Source organism: Cervus canadensis, chromosome 23 (genome assembly GCF_019320065.1).
Source record: "Cervus canadensis isolate Bull #8, Minnesota chromosome 23, ASM1932006v1, whole genome shotgun sequence".
Classification (NCBI taxonomy): Eukaryota; Metazoa; Chordata; class Mammalia; order Artiodactyla; family Cervidae; genus Cervus; species Cervus canadensis.
In genome coordinates, this window is record NC_057408.1 from 51,831,611 (window position 1) to 51,847,550 (window position 15,940).

The following is a 15,940-nucleotide window of genomic DNA, read 5'->3' on the forward strand; positions in this document are numbered from 1 at the left end:
TAACCTGCAGAGTATTCTCGAGGCCACACTGATGTTAAGTCAAAAGTAGGAAGGAGGAACAGATTTCTCTTAAAGAGGAATTCCAACGAAGAAGTAGAGAATGAGGGGAATAAAAGACCATCACAAGCATATCACAGTTCCCATGAAGACAATGGACATGAAACAAGGTGTCCACAGGCTCTCAAACTATCTTCCTCATGATTCATACTCATCACCAAAGGAAACAGTAACTTTACAGCAGAGAAGTCTGGCAGAGGCCACCTTCATGAAGTAGGGACCTCAATGAAGTGGGGAAACTCGACAGAACAAAACCACCAACACCAGGGACCTCGTATGACAGCTGTGCTCTTTTTGCCAAAACACAAGCGCTCCATCCAATGAGGAGACGCCATCAGACCACCCTGACTGAGGGGGGCTCCACAAAGTCCCTGATCAGTACTCCCCGCAGGAGCTAAGGTCAGGAAAGGGGAGACTAAGGGCGACAGTGACCGGAAAGACGACAGACGTGACAACTAAACCCAACTCTGCGCTGGATCCTCCAACAGAAAAGACCTTCAGCGGGAAAACTTGACTCAAGTCTGTAGTTTTGAACACAAAACAATTCCTGGGCTCCACTGCCCCCTCAATTCTGATTCTGTCTCTCTGGGAAATCTGTATTCCACACTTAGGGCTCCACAGGGGTTCTGATGGCCATCAGACTCGGAATCACCAAGGAGCCCTGAAGAATCCTGATGGCCAGACCGCCCTGGGTGACGGGGACAAGTGAGCTCAACGGCAGCTTGCCAAGCTGTGTCTGACGACCGCAAGCAGGGGAGTCAGAGCCCGGGGAAGGACACACCCAGGGGTGCATCAGTCCTGCCTCGTGTCCCTGAAGGAATGACTTTCCTAACATAATCTCAGTCTTCAGACTGTCTGTCTGTCGTGGTCATGCCTTCATTCTTTCTTGGAACATGAAAGAAAGATGACAAAGGGCTTTTTACAATCTCAGCCCCTGCCGCCTTGGCCCGCCTGAACTCAGTCTGGCTACTTGCAGATCACAGAGTTCAGATGAGTTCCAGAGAGTGAGCGACACCAGAGACAATACAGTCCCCCACTCCTACCCTCCAGCTCTCCCAGGGGCCGCTTCAGGCACGTTTCTGATGAAGGGCTTTTCTACACAGATGGGGCTGCAGCCAAGACACTACACCGAGGGCACACTGAGTTCTAGGGTGATGTCATCACACACTTGAACTGACATCCAACAATATTTCCACTCAATTCCTAAGGGTATTGAAAAATACCTTCCCTAAGTGTCCTAAATTTGGGGCTTCCCAGATGGCGCACTGGTAAAGAATCCGCCTGTCAATGCAGGAGACACGGGAGATGCCAATTTAATCCTAGGGTCGGGAAGATCCCCTGGAGGAGGGCATGGTAACCCACTCTAGTATTCTTGCCTGGAAAATCCCATGGACAGAGGAGCCTTGCAGGCTACTGCCCATGGGGCCGCAGAGTCAGACACAAGAGAGCAACTGAGACAAATGTCCTAAGTTAAAGAAAGCGAGAGCCTCAGACAATGCTTCTAGGTTAGACAACAGGCTTCAAAGAAAAGAGAGGGGGAAAAAAAGGAAATATATATGTTTAGAACAAGCAGCAAAACAGCATCAACAACAAAAAATTTCCCTACTTTCAATGAGATAATGTATGCAAGAATGACTAGAATATGGGTCTAATATTTTCTTTGGTAGAACAGGCAGGGTTTTCAATGTGTACTACTTAAGATGTGAGTATAAAACACAAACTATAGACAAATATAACCATTTTGCCAAGAAAGCTAAGGTTTTTATTTAGATCCCTTCAGGGAGCTGTGTCCCATCCCTCTAGACTGGCCCAACACCTGGCTGACACAGGTGATGGGATTCGGACCAGACCTGCAGTCCTGGGCTCACCCAGGCTGATGGGGAGAACAGACCGGCTCACAGGACCGAGCATCAGGCAAACCAAATGAGGTGACCATCTGGAGGAAATCTGTCTAGCTGTGTTACTTGCAAACTCAGAGCAGCAAACAATTCAGACACATTAGTAACGGCGAACAAACTTGTGAGCACCTAGAGGATTCAGTGTGGCACCGTAAATATTTGCTGAATGAAGAGGATTGTTGTTAAGTTAGGGGTTCAGTCATGCACTGGACAACAGTACCTGTGAGCCACCTCCAAGCCTCTCCTATTGAAAAACAGATGGGGGCATAAATACAAAAATGGATAATAAATAACCTTCAAACAGCCTACACATACTTCTGGCCACAGCCTCTAAGAGCTACCTCGCCCCTAAATTCCTGAGCTCATCTGTCTCAGGACTGAGGCAATCAAGTGAAAACAAAAATTCTTGGGGCGTGTGCTCCCCCAAACTCCGTAACTAGTAACATCACATTTCTGTGAGGGAAAGAAATTCTACTCAACTAATTATTTAATTAGTGTTGTGACCACGGTCCTCCCCCCTACCCCGAGGGCAGTGTTTGGTTTTGGCCCCATTCAGCAGGGTGGTTCCAGGATTCTGGGCAGCCAGGAGTGATGTCAGACATAAGGGGGGGGGGTGGTGCTGTCTCTTCTTCACCCAACTCATGCGAAGTACAAGCCCCACCTACAGGGTGACTTGCTGTCTCCCACCTCTCTTTAAGTTGCCACTTGTTTGTTACTGCACCTTACTGTAAATAATATAAACATACAAAATTCTATCTGAAAAGCTTTTTGGACTCAACCAGGCCCCTTTGATAAAGACCACAGAAGAGCCAGGAAAGGGCTGCACTGCCCGGAGGGGGACTTCCTTCTTCCCTGAGCAGGTCTCAGAACCTCTGTCGAGCTTTCATTTCTAGTAAGAATGGCCAAATGCCGCCCACAGCCCCTTCCAGCTCTAACCCACAGGACTCAGTTCTAGAAGCATTTCTTAGGATTACAAATTTGGCTAAGAACTCTTACAGTACATGCTTGTGTGGTAAGTCAGTTCAGTTGTGTCTGACTCTTTTAGACCCCACGGACTGTATCCTGCCAAGCTCTTCTGTCCGTGGGAGTCTCCAGGCAAGAATACTGGAGTGGGTTGCTGTGCCCTCCTCCAGGGGACCTTCCTGACCCAGACGTCTTTTATGGCTCCTCTTTACCACTAGCACCACTTGGGAGTACATTCTGCCCTAATTTAAAAGATGCAAATCAAAGTAATTTAAAATAAGTGGGGGAAAAAAAGGCTAGCATATAATTTTGGAACTTCAAGGTTATTTGAATATGAAACATCTTGGCCTTTTCCACACCAAATAAAGGAAAATAGCTTCATCTGTTAAAAAATTTAGAAATATGAGATTTTAAAAAAATTTCCCAATTTCTAACAAAGCACAGACGTTTCTTCATGGTTTTTTAAATTATGACATTTTTACATCCACATTCCAAACATGCAAAGTCATCTCCTTTATGATGGAGACTTTCACCCTCCAAGAGGAGGTGTGCCCGGAAGGCACCTGACAAGCGAGGACCGTCGGGGTCACTGAGGGCCTGGACCCTGACTGAGATTCTCCCTGGCCCTCGGCCCCCCACACCCAGGTTCCAAAGTCTCCTACACAATCCATGCAGCTCAACAAGCAGATAGCAATCCCGTGTCCCCAACACGAGCCACTCAGAAAACTCAGGTTTCTCTTGGGGCCGGGAGGTGACTCCCGGGACTTCAATGTTCCACCATTAACACGGAAAGAAACTTTGGTCAGGGCAGTCCCAACACCCACCTCCCACGTTCTGGGAGACGCGGCAGCCGGAAACACCGGAACTACTTCCTGTGAGAAGAGGCGGGCGCGTGAGGCGCTACTTGTTGAAAGAACTCTTACTAAATTAAATCATCGTCAGCATGTTCACCGTTCTCCCTCCGACCTTAACAGCAGACGTGCAGGAATCCGTATACACTCATGTGTGTGTTAGTCGCTCAGTCGTGTCTGACTCTGCGATCCCGTGGACTGTAGGCCATCAAGCTCCTCTGTCCATGGAATTCATTAAATTGAAATTTCACAAGTAAATGACCTCTCCCCGAGGCTGGACTTCCATTCCCAGTCAGAACACGTCCCGCCCCATCAGTTGCGGAGACCCCACAGTGAGTACACATCGACCAACAGGTCCACAAGCAAAAAGCACACAAAAGCGCAACATTCTAAAGGTGACAAAAAGCTGTACAAATTTAAAATCAGTCTGATTACAAGCCATGGATTTTAGAAACTGTAATTTTTATTTTACATGTTTTCATAAAAATGTACACCCTCAAGTTTCTAAAAACCACCTTTACCTCATCTAATTTACTTCAGATTATTTTTACAGCAAGAGGTTCCATAGGTAAATTATGTTGTCCTTAATTCATCTGTTTCCTTAATGCAGACTTCTAAAACTTACACTTTATGTGACCTTATTTTACATATCATAAGAAGAGAGGAAATTTTAGATGATAAAACTCACACAATTTACATTTCCCCCACATATTTCAATATTAGGAACTTTTTGCTTGCAATCAAAGAAGAAAAAAAAAAGACTCCTGTTGCTCCTCTCTGTCATAGATAAAATAAGATGCCAGTCTCAGAACATGTTTTCAAAACAAATTTGTCTAGGACCAAAAAAAACTACAAGACAAACAAATCCATAGAAAAAGATGACATTTATGGCTAAAGTCTGAAAGACAGAGTGGAAAAAAAAGCGTAAAACTCTTCAATGATTTTTATTCCTCAACTACTACATAGATGCAAAGAGAATGTGAAACCAGATACATTGCATGTGAAACCTAGTTTCAGAAAAATTCCCAGTTTACAGCAGCAGTTTCATTTTTTTCTAGGCATAAAGTTATTATTCGTTCAATAATAAATAGAGAGGGGTAGAAAGATGGTGTAGAGTGAGGGCTGGAGAGCAGGCAGGCAAAGATTTCTGTTGACTACAACTCAGTTCAAATTCTTAGTATGAAATTAATTCTGACGCTACATCCTCCAAAGAAAGGCATCACTGCTTTCCCTGGTGGGCGCCCTGTCCCGCCCCCTTCTTGCAGCAGGTTCCAGGTTGGGGTGGGGGTGGGGGCGCGGTGTGCTGGTGGATGTCACTCACCAGGATGCCAGCAGGGGCCTTTCCATGGTAAACACCTTCAGGAACCTTCTCCTCCTCATCTTCACTGTCTTCATCTAAGTAAAACATCTTAAAACTGAACTAGTTCAGCAGCAGCATGTCTTTTTTCAGAGATGAAGCCACGCTTATAAGTTATCAAAACAGAAAGCTGTTCTGCTGACAAACTGAGGGCAAACTGTTTGCCGACACAGTAATATGGTTAAAACTGAAAGGAAATGGTTCTTAAAAAAAAAAAAAGGCAGGCAATACAGGCATGACTTTACCAGTGAGATTTGCTGAAAACGCCTCAACCCCATCCCTCTGGAGGAGATAAGCAGGGGCACGGGGCGGGCTGCGCCGGGTGTTTACACTGATAGGTACCAAGTCCTGCCCGGGCACAGGGGCCTCACTGCCCTTCCATCACACAGGACACGGATTGAGTTAATGATTCCCCAGATCAATCACATCCTCACTTTTAGAAATAAAAGTAACCACACATACAGAAAAGTCATCTTCAATAAATTAATCATGCAAGGGGAAACAGTTCACCTGTTTTCTAAGCAACAAAGATAGTCTTTAGAACTCAGTCACTGAAATGTTTTACTCTGTCATACTGGAATGACCCAGTATATTTTCACAGTTCTGAATGGGAGCTAGCCTACTCAGCACTGTAAATAATGAATAACAACATTACTGTACGCTAATGTAGCATTAGTTATATTAATGCAATAGCACACACACAATAATAATATAATAATAGTAACAATTTAACTTCAAGAGTAGGACAGTTCAAACATCATGGCATGTTCCTTTTGGCTCTTAATAAGTCAGCATATAGAAACTTCAAGTGAATTTTTCTAAAAACCTAAAACACACTTACACACAGACAAAACACATTAATTTTTAAATTGAAATATACCATATTTGGCAAGCCAGTGTACAGGACTGTGATGTCTGTTACAAACAGGCGTTATCCACATGGATATGTTTAAAAATGTGGCCAGTGCCAACTAAGATGTGCTGTGAGCATAAAACATACAGAAGAAAAGCAGAATGTGAAGTAAGGTTTATATCAGGTTACTTACTGATATGAAAATGCTCTGTATATACTGAGTTAAATAAGATATATTTTAAAATTAATTTTACCTATGTTTCTCTTTTTACCTTTTAATGTTACTAGAAATTATGAAATGCCACATGTGGTTCCCATTATATTAATATTTCTGCTGGAGCACAACTTTGGGATCCTGAGACAACCTTGAGAACAAGGGCGGAAAGGAATCCATAATGAAGAGCTGAAGGTGACAGGAGTTCTCATCACATGAACTGATCCTCAGGTAGGTAATAATGTTCATGTTATTCAACTTTTTCTCTATCTCTAAACATCAAACACGAAATTTCCAAATGTTTGACCAGGGGGGTGGTGTTGGTCATGTTTACTACAGCAACAGACCCGCCAAGATACACAAACAAAAATGTTAAATGGCAAAATTTTAAAATTTCACCAAAATTAGAAATAGGAAAATGTATCCTGTATTCAACATGTCACATTGCCTGCTGCCGAGCCCACCAGACATTCATGTGCAGGCCCAGGAGCTTGTGATCCAAGTCTGTACACTTCATGTACACAAAGCCCCCACCACTGGAAAAGAGAAGTGATTTTAGGAGTCTGTTACACAATGCATAAAAATGTAAGCCTCTTCCTTCCTCCACGTACTGCTGCTGGCAGGCCCGGATCCTCAACATCAGATGGTAAGAATGAACCCACCCTGGGGTGCCGCCCTTGGGAGAAAAACAGGAGAAGTGGGAGGTCAGGAGCAGGGAAGTGAGGAGAGATGAGAAAGGAGGGTCCAGAGAAGTCACGAGGAAGATGAGGAGGGGAAGAGAGGAAAGCAGGGCAAACAAGCTGGAAAAGACAAGAAAACGCGCTGGTGGAAAAACCTGATCCATTTTACAGGTGAGGAAACTGAGGCCCAGAGAAGTTAGGCAATTTGCTCAAGGCCACCCGCTCGGTCGGCACTGACTTCTGGTCGGTGCTTTGGTTTGTGATGCCAGGTTGAGGCCCCGGGCAGAAGTGCCAGGGGAAGGGTCACAGAGAGACAGGGAAGGCGGCCTGAGACAGGTGGGCAGAGGCTGTCCACAGCCTTGACGTCACCGCCTCTTACACAACGAGCCAGCCCCAGGCCAGCCACCCGGGCTTCCAGAGAGCCTGGCTGCCGTCGTCACCGTGAGGTCTGGACCCATGACTCACAGAGGCTCTGACTCAAGGAGCGAGACCACGGACCCAGACGGAAGGCGAGTTCAACCTCCCAACACTGACCCCCGACAGGGCGCGCACGACAGGGCGCGCACGTCTGCTGCCCCTGACCCCAGGCTGGGACCTGATACTTCCCTGACTCGGTGGTGGCGCTTTTCAGACTTGAGTCAATAAAAAGTTGGAAATCACAACCAATCATTCTTAATCACCTCTATGACTATTTTCAAAGAAAAATACTACTGACTTTTTTCTCTACAGGCTAAGATAAGAATAAATGGTTGAGCATCGAGAAAAACTACTTTTTATTATTACCTAGCATCTTCACTAAGCTTAAAAGGGGGGGGGGGCAGTTGGAAGCCTTTTTTTTCTAAGACTTAAATCTTTCAAGAAAAAAAAAACTTCTTGAAATCTAGCATAGGGACATAAAACTAAAATGCTGGTCAGGAGAGTCAGAATCTTACTCAGATTCCATAGCTGATGACGCATGTAAAATATATACCTTCTTTATTTTTTTCCACTACTAATCCCATATAAGTATAGGAGCAGGTATAAAGTACTTAACAAAGTATAAGAATTTAAAATTTCCTAACATGAAATTTGCTAATTGGTTAAACAGAAATATCTTTATGCCACAAGTTATAGTCTGTTTTTAATGCAAAACATGAAAATATTGATACGCAAACCACTCCCCCAAGTGGCCATAATGTGGAATAGCAACATACTGAATTACCAATGAAGAGGGCTTCCCTGGTGGCTCAGTGGTAAACAATCTGTCTCCCAATGCAGGAGATGTGGGTTCGATCCCTGGGTGGGGAAGATCCCCTGGAGAAGGAAATGGCAACCCACTCCAGTATTCTTGCCTGGAAAGTCCCATGGACAGAGGGGCCTGGTGGGCTACAGTCCATGAGATCACAAAGAGTTGGACACCACTAAGCAATTAAACAACAAACCAATAAAGAGGTGAGAAAACTTTTTAAAAAGTTTTCATTAGTATAAATGTATGATGAAAATATTTTTTTAAGCCTCAGTTACAAAGAATTCATGATCTCCACCATAATTACCCTACACTGAAGGAATTAACTCAGGTGCACTGCTGCCTTTTCAAGGCCCCTCATGGCAGAGATTGAAACATGAAAGGATTACAGACTACACTAATGCATAAGACGTTTTTCTTTCTATATTTGGAATTACTTATAATTAACATTTGCCTACGAAAACAATCCAAAAGGGACTGATAACACTTTCTTCAAAGACAGGAGAAAATCTTGATACTACTCTGAGGTTTCCCAAACTTTCCTAGTTCAGCCATTTATTGGAGAATGGCCATCCAGTCTACTCAATTTCCAGTGTTTCATTGTGTCCTCACACACCCAACTGCCAAACTCTACACAGCATTAGCTAGTGGCAGTTTTCACCTGAGCTGTGAATGAATGAATAATCAAACATAAGCAGGTCTTTTCAGGAACAGAGGAGAAAAAACAGAAGGGTCTTCTGAGGGCAGAACACTCAGCTTAAATCGACTCTCCCAACAATAATCTTGATAACATACATCTTACACTTAAAATTCAACATTTTTACAGTCTATTTTGAAATAGCCTTTAAAAAAAAAAATTAAATGGACAACTGGTCAAAGTTTTCTTCTACCAATTTCAGGGGTTAAGGTACCATAGTTACTGAACAAATGGTCTAGAATGTCCTCAGTGAACATCCCAGTTTAAGGAATTTGGGACTAAACCACCTCTGAGCTCTAATACTCTGACACTAATGTTTCTCAGTCAAACTCACCCAATACTTTGAGACCAGAATACTACTTGTCTGCAGGAGTCAAGTGTGTGACCGTTAAGAGTAAAGCTTCAACAGCCCAACGGAAGATCAGAAGAACCATGGCTTCACTTGCGTCCCACATCCTGACGACACACGAAAATATAGCCAAATGGGAAAGCCCAGGGCAGCTGCCTCACTTGCAGGTATGTGTCTGTCTCCTGCTACTCGCAACTGTTCCTGTTTAAATGTTTGTCTTTCTAGTCCCCCCTTTCACCCTATGGATAGTAGTTTGCAATGGTCCTGTCCCCATGGTGACATGCAGGAGCAAATCCCTAAGAATAATAAGCAAGCTTCTGTATAAGGACTATGCCTCCCCATTTCACTCACACTCTAGAAGCCCCCGTTGAAAGTCATATGATCAAATTCAAAAAATTGTACATAATTTAAAAAGTGTGGTTCTTTAACCTTTTAGTAACCAATTTTCTGCTATAGCCTCACAGCTGGCAGGAGCCCACAGCGAATCCCAGCAGGTGCCGCTGGGGGTGGGGAGCGGGGCGCAGGCTGGTCCACGTGGGATGGCTTAGAGCTCGCCAGTGGAACTAACGATGAGCAAGGCCCAATGGTATCGTTAGCACAACCCGGAGAAGAACAGGAGAAAAGGTCACAAATTGTGATCAGTATCCTGTAGGGGCCCGTGTCAGTCAGGTTCACGTTCCTCTGGTTCTGTACAATGTTTCTCACTGAAGATCTTCTGGACCACTTGAGAAAAACTGGGGACAGTTGTTTTAATTATTTTCATTGCTGCGGTTTCACCTCCTTCAAAAAATTGCTTACAGTTTTCTTTGCTTTAAAAGTATTGGTGATTAGCTGGTACTCTCCTTCCTGCAGTCTCCCATCTAGAGAAATGAGCTGTGACCGTGGCGCTGAGTAAGTACTCAGAAGCCAGGAACTCAGCAATAATCACCTGGATATGCAGTTTCTTGGGGGGAAAGTAAAAATTCTATCACACAAAAAAAAAAAAAATTCTATCACACGTAAAATTCATACAAATAATAAGTACACTAGGATTTCAACAGACAAGTGCACGGAGGACAAACTGTCACCAAGACCAAGAACCTGCTCACGTCTTACATGGAGAAGCCAGGATGTACATGAGGACCTGTCTGACTCCAGAGTCTCTGCTTTTAACTGTATTGCTGGTGTTTAATTCACAACTTGCTTACTATTATATTAGCAGGCTTAAAGAAAATACCACCCAAGCCGCTGGGATTATCATTTTAATAAAGAATCCTCACGAGTGCTGATCAGAGTCACCTCACAGGACAGATGCTCTGCAGGATCAAATGGGCTTCCAATAGAGTCTGGAAAACCCGCCTGGTTTCTGTGGTCAGTCTGCTCTCCTATCTTCTGTTTCTTTTTCAAACTTCTATGTTTCTCAGCCTGACTGCATTCCCACCAGCCCTGCCTCCCCATGAGAACACACAGGATCTCTTCCCGTATGCAGGTTCATTTGTGTTCTTCGGGAAATGAACGGCAAACAAGGCTTAAAACACATTGCTATGTGAATAACTTGAGGAATTTACTTTCAGTTGGAACATTCTAATGCTATGTTTAAGTCTGTTATCAGATTTCATTTAGCCAGTGAAATTTAAAATAAAATTAAAAATCAGAATTCCGAGATTATTGTCTTTCAGAGGTTGGATCTGCCTCCTTCAATGTAAAGCTCACCTAAGACGAATTTTAAAAAAAAAGTTAAAAATTGCAGTACTGATACCCAGTTATATTACACACATACAGAATAACTCAATTCCAAGATGGCAGGAGTAGTTGCACCCTTCACTGAAGGTAAAGCCGTGTGTCAGCTTTGCTACTGAGAGGTTAAACGCTAACATGTCTAAAATTAAACCCTGCAATGTCTGGGCACAGGTAGGATCCAAGAAAGCACAGAGGCATCTGAAAGCAGCAACATCAGAAGAAAAATACCCCTCGTATAAGTATACAGCAACTACTGAAACAAAAAATGAGCGTGACGTTTTGCTACAATCTATTTCTCTTACAGACTCAACACACTTTATGAGACTCTCTAAGGAAGAGGATATTTGTGTAAAAATCACTAGCCTTTGCAACAAATTAATTTTACTAATGCTTTTAATGTATATTTTAATCACAAAAGTTCTGGATGTGAAAAGAAATCAGCAAATAAAGGTAATATAAGCTAAACATTCATGACAAACTATGTAATACACCAGTATTTACACTGAAACCATACAAGAAAACACAATACTGGCAACCTAGCATTCTTTAAGTATTTAACTCTGAGTTACACTCTGGAACTAGTCCTTTGCAAGCATTATCTCTGATCTATACAACTTCTGTGTAGATGATTTGCTTTATCCCTGTACTTTACAGATGAAGAAATAGAGGCTCAGAGGGAGCTAATTTTTTTAAGTGCCAAATCCAGGTTCAAACCCCAATCCACATATTGAAACTTCAAGATGTCTCCATCGTAACTTCTAGGACATAACACAATTTGGAATTCAAATTTGATGTGCTAGGTATTTTTAAAATCTCAAATACAATAAATCTAAAAGAATAAGATATTTAGTAATAAATTTAGCCAAGGAGGTACATATTTACATATTTAAAATCACAAAACATTGCTAAAAGAAATCTAAAGTGACTAAAGTAAATAGTATAAGTAAACAGAATTTAAAGTGACTAAAGTAAACAGCCTCGCGTTCATGGCTACAAAGATTTAATATTGCTGAGATGTCAATACTACCCAAAGCCATCTTTAGATTCAAATCAATCCTATCAAAATCCCAACAGACCTTTTATTTTTTGGGGGGAGGGCCGAAATAGAAAGTCTATCTTCAAATTGCCATAGAATTGCAAGGGGCCAAAACAACCTTGAAGAAGAAGAACAAAGTTCGTGATTCCAAATCTTGTTATAAAGCCACAATAATCAAAACAATGTGGTACTGGCATAAAGACAGACATACAGACCAACAGAACAGAAACCAGCATCCAGAAATACACCCAAACATCCAAGGTCAATTGTTTTTTGACAAGGATGCCAATTCTACTCAATGGGGAAAGAACAGTCTCTCCAACACATGGTGTAGAGACAGCCCCAACTCCAGAGCCTGTCTGTCTAACCACACTGTAGGTGTCTAATTCACATATACAGAAGACCTATTGTCTAAGACACTTCTTACAGAATAACTAGCTCAAAACAGATCAAAGACCTAAATATAGGAGGTAAAACCATGAAACTCAATGATTCTTAGATAACATACCAAAAACATGAGTAAAGAAAGAAAAATTGCTTTCCATCAAAATTTAAAACTTTTTTCCCCTGTATCAAAGGACCTTATCAAGAAAGTGAAATGACAGACTAGAGAATGGGAGAAAATACCTGCAAATCACGTATCTAATAACAGTTTCAGGTCCACAATATGTAAAGAACTTTTGTACAACTCACCAACATAAAGGCAACCCTATCAAAGTATCAGCAAAAGACCTGCACAAGTATTTCTCTGAAGACACACAAATGGCCAGTTAAGTACATGAAAGATGCTTAACATGGTTAATCACTAAAGAAATGCAAACAAAACCACAAAGAAATACCACTTCATACTTATTGATGGCCATTTTCAAAAAACCAAACAGAAAAGCGTTGAGGATACAGGAAAACCTTGCCAGTGTGTGGAGGGAGCAGCATCTCCTACCCGTCCCCACCACCCCCCCACCGACTCCAACTCACCACATGATGTCAGTGGCCATCTCCCCAGCCAAGACAACCAAACATGTCTCCCTGGTTTCTGAGTGTCCCCTGGGAGCAAAATCCTTCCAGTTGAGAGCCACAGTTTATCTAGATGGCATGTGGCCCTGTATTTATGCACTGGTTCTGGTTAGGCACACAGCTTGGGCTCTGAATTTAGGCAGTCTTAAATGATGGCTCCACTGCTTCCCAGGTTCCCTGACACATAACGATCCTGAGCTTCGGTCTGACCAGAGCCCCACACAACCCCTGCCCTCCACAGAGCCGGGGATCACAGCAGTGTCCACCAGGGGGGACTGTTTCCAGAGGTCAAGGAGTTCAGAGTCCTATGTAACTGAGCAGGACCCTGTAGGGCCTTCCAGGGACAGACCCCCTCCCCATATGCAGCTACTCTCTGAAGTGCCTAGACAACAGTATCTGATGTTTCAACACAACATTTCCTGACTTGTTTTACAGATGCTGAAACCTCCACCAAATGGAAGAAATTAACCACCTGAGGCCACGAGCAGACAGCCCCCAGACCTCCAGGAGCCGAAGGACTGACAATGTTACCCATGCTGTCACCACACCATCAGCCAGTCAGAGAAGCGTGCACCAGCGGGGACACCCTCCCTCTCCTTGCCTTTAAAGATGCTTTACCAAAAGCCACGGGGAGTTCAGCTGTTTTGAGCACGAGCTGCCCTGGACTCCCTGCTTGGCGCCCTGAATAAATACTGCTCTTTCCTTCACCACAACCTGGTGTCAGGAGATTGACTTCACTGTGTGTGGGTGAGCAGACCCAAGTTTGGTTCAGCAACGGTAGCACATGGAAACTACTAGGTACTTAACAAGTTATTAGTCTTCTTCCTTCATTAAGAAACAACGTACAGACCATCCGCAACTTATAATGGTTTGGCTTGTGAATTTTTAACTTTACAATGGTTCAACTTATGACTTTTCAGCTTTATAATGGTGCGAAAGCAATATGCATTCAGCAGAAACCTTACTTTGCATTCTGAATTTTGATCTTTTCCCAGGCTAGGGATCTGCCGGCTCTACGATCCTCTCTCGTGCACTGGGCAGAGGCAGCCCAGCTCCCAGCCAGCCACCCGACAGTGAGGGCCAGTGACGATACACTTACAGCCATCCTGCACCCAGACCACCATTGTGTTCCTCACTTTCAGGACAGCATCCGTCACATGAAACAGGCAGCACTTCACGGCACGACAGGCTCTGTCAGTTGATCCTGCCCCACTCTAGGCTAATGGAGGTGTTCTGAGCACGCTTAAGGTAGGCTGGGCTGTGATGCTCGGCAGGCGAGGGGTATATTAAATGTATTTTTTATTTAGGATGTTTTCAACTTAGGATGAGTTCATCAAGATGTAACCCTATTCTTAAGTAGAGGGAGATCTGTATTGAAAAGACCTGGGTCACACAGGAGCCTAACAGGTGGTATCAGGCTAGGACCCCTGCCGTCAAGGAGCCCACTATTCACTGAGGGACACAGGAAAGTAAACAAGTGACCTATGACTTAACTCCCACTTCAGTCAATAGCTCTTCTTAGCTCTCATTTTAGCTTCCCAAACCATTTCCTGCTCCGTGAGGCCCACCCAAGTGAGGTCTACCCTTCAGCCCATTTGTGCAAATAGTATATGAGTCTTAACTCAGAGATTCCAGCCCCAAAGAGTCAAATTAGGGCTGACCTGGGTCAGAAGAGCCTGAGAGGTGTAGGCAAAGGTCTTCAGGTAGGAAGGCTGGATCCAGCTACTCCCAGACCTGCACCCCCCACCCCCCGCCCTGTACCCTCGTCCAGCCTAGACTGGCCTCCCCAAGCAACGGGAAGACATTTTCCCCACGTATTCCCTTCTTCCAAGTTTTGGTGTAAAACTGCTTAGTCACCCTGACACGTGACCTAACTATTTAATGTGATTGCTCACCTTAATCACTGCTGAGGGGTACACAACAAACCAATCCTATTTTTGTACCACTGTCCAGCATGTTAGTTTTTTTCTTCTTTAAATTTAGGTTTTACACAGGATAAAAGCCAGTATCACTACTATGCAGTCACAACTCTTTTAAACTACAAAAGTAGCTGTGATTCATTTCTCTCACTTGCCTCATCCACCAGGTTTGCTCTGAATGACTTCTGGTTATTTCCATAAACCTAACCTACCTTGAAGGGTAAAGATCTTCCACCATTGAATATGAAGAGATGTATTTCAAGACTGAAAGCAATTTTAAAAGGATGGGGTGTTCCCAAACGTGTGAGAATGACGGCGTTGCTGACATGCAGATACTGCCCCTGGACTGCGCGGGCTTTTCCGCTCATTCCTTCACAGACACTGTCTGCAGGAGTGTGAACAGACTCCTTATCAGCCATCTAACGGAGTGCAAAACTAAGAACTTGAGGTAATCAGAGCTTATGGGTGAATTTTAGATCTTATTAATAACACATGCACCTGTTACTTAAACACCAGTGTTTTTCATCATCAATAATGTCCACCAGTGATCACCATCCACCAGTCCCACCTCGGTGGGCATTGGGGGCTGCTCTCATCCCAAGACAGTGTGTACGTACGTATCTATGCAGCAAGTTTCACACACACACAGTATGTACGTACATATCTATGCAGCAAGTTTCACACACACACGCACTCTATGTACGTACATATCTACGCAAGTTTCACACACACACAGTATGTACGTTCATATCTATGCAGCAAGTTTCTCACACACACACAGTATGTACATACATATCTATGTAGCAAGTTTCACACAGTATGCATGTACATATCTATGCAACAAGTTTCACACACACACAATATGTACGTACATATCTAAGCAGCAAGTTTCACACAGAGTATGTACGTACATATCTATGCAGCAAGTTTCTCACACACACACACCCAGAGTATACACATACCTATCTATGCAGCAAGTTTCACACACACACACAGTATGTACATACATATCTATGCAGCAAGTTTCACACACACACACTCTATGTACGTACATATCTATGCAACAAGTTTCACACCCACACAATATGTATGTACATATCTATGCAGT

The 15,940-nt window shown here is 43.5% G+C and overlaps 1 protein-coding gene and 1 long non-coding RNA gene across 4 annotated transcripts in view; one reads left to right on the top strand and one right to left on the bottom strand.

Annotated features, from left to right (window-relative positions):
* The window catches only part of LPIN2 (lipin 2), a 77,315-nt gene that overhangs the window by 47,917 nt on the left and 13,458 nt on the right, over positions 1-15,940 (bottom strand). The window contains exon 1 of one of the 3 annotated variants that reach the window (XM_043444545.1): positions 5,091-5,375. The exons of the other annotated variants lie outside the window; for them this stretch is intronic. Coding sequence (XP_043300480.1) covers positions 5,091-5,177 — 87 coding nt within the window. The 5' untranslated portion in view covers positions 5,178-5,375. Of the gene's footprint in view, positions 1-5,090; positions 5,376-15,940 lie in introns of those variants that run through there. 3 annotated transcript variants of the gene reach the window in all.
* Positions 3,978-13,484, top strand: LOC122425888. Its single transcript, XR_006265043.1, has 5 exons — positions 3,978-4,101; positions 6,268-6,424; positions 9,166-9,311; positions 10,343-10,494; positions 13,349-13,484. It is a non-coding gene; the product is annotated as an uncharacterized LOC122425888 (long non-coding RNA).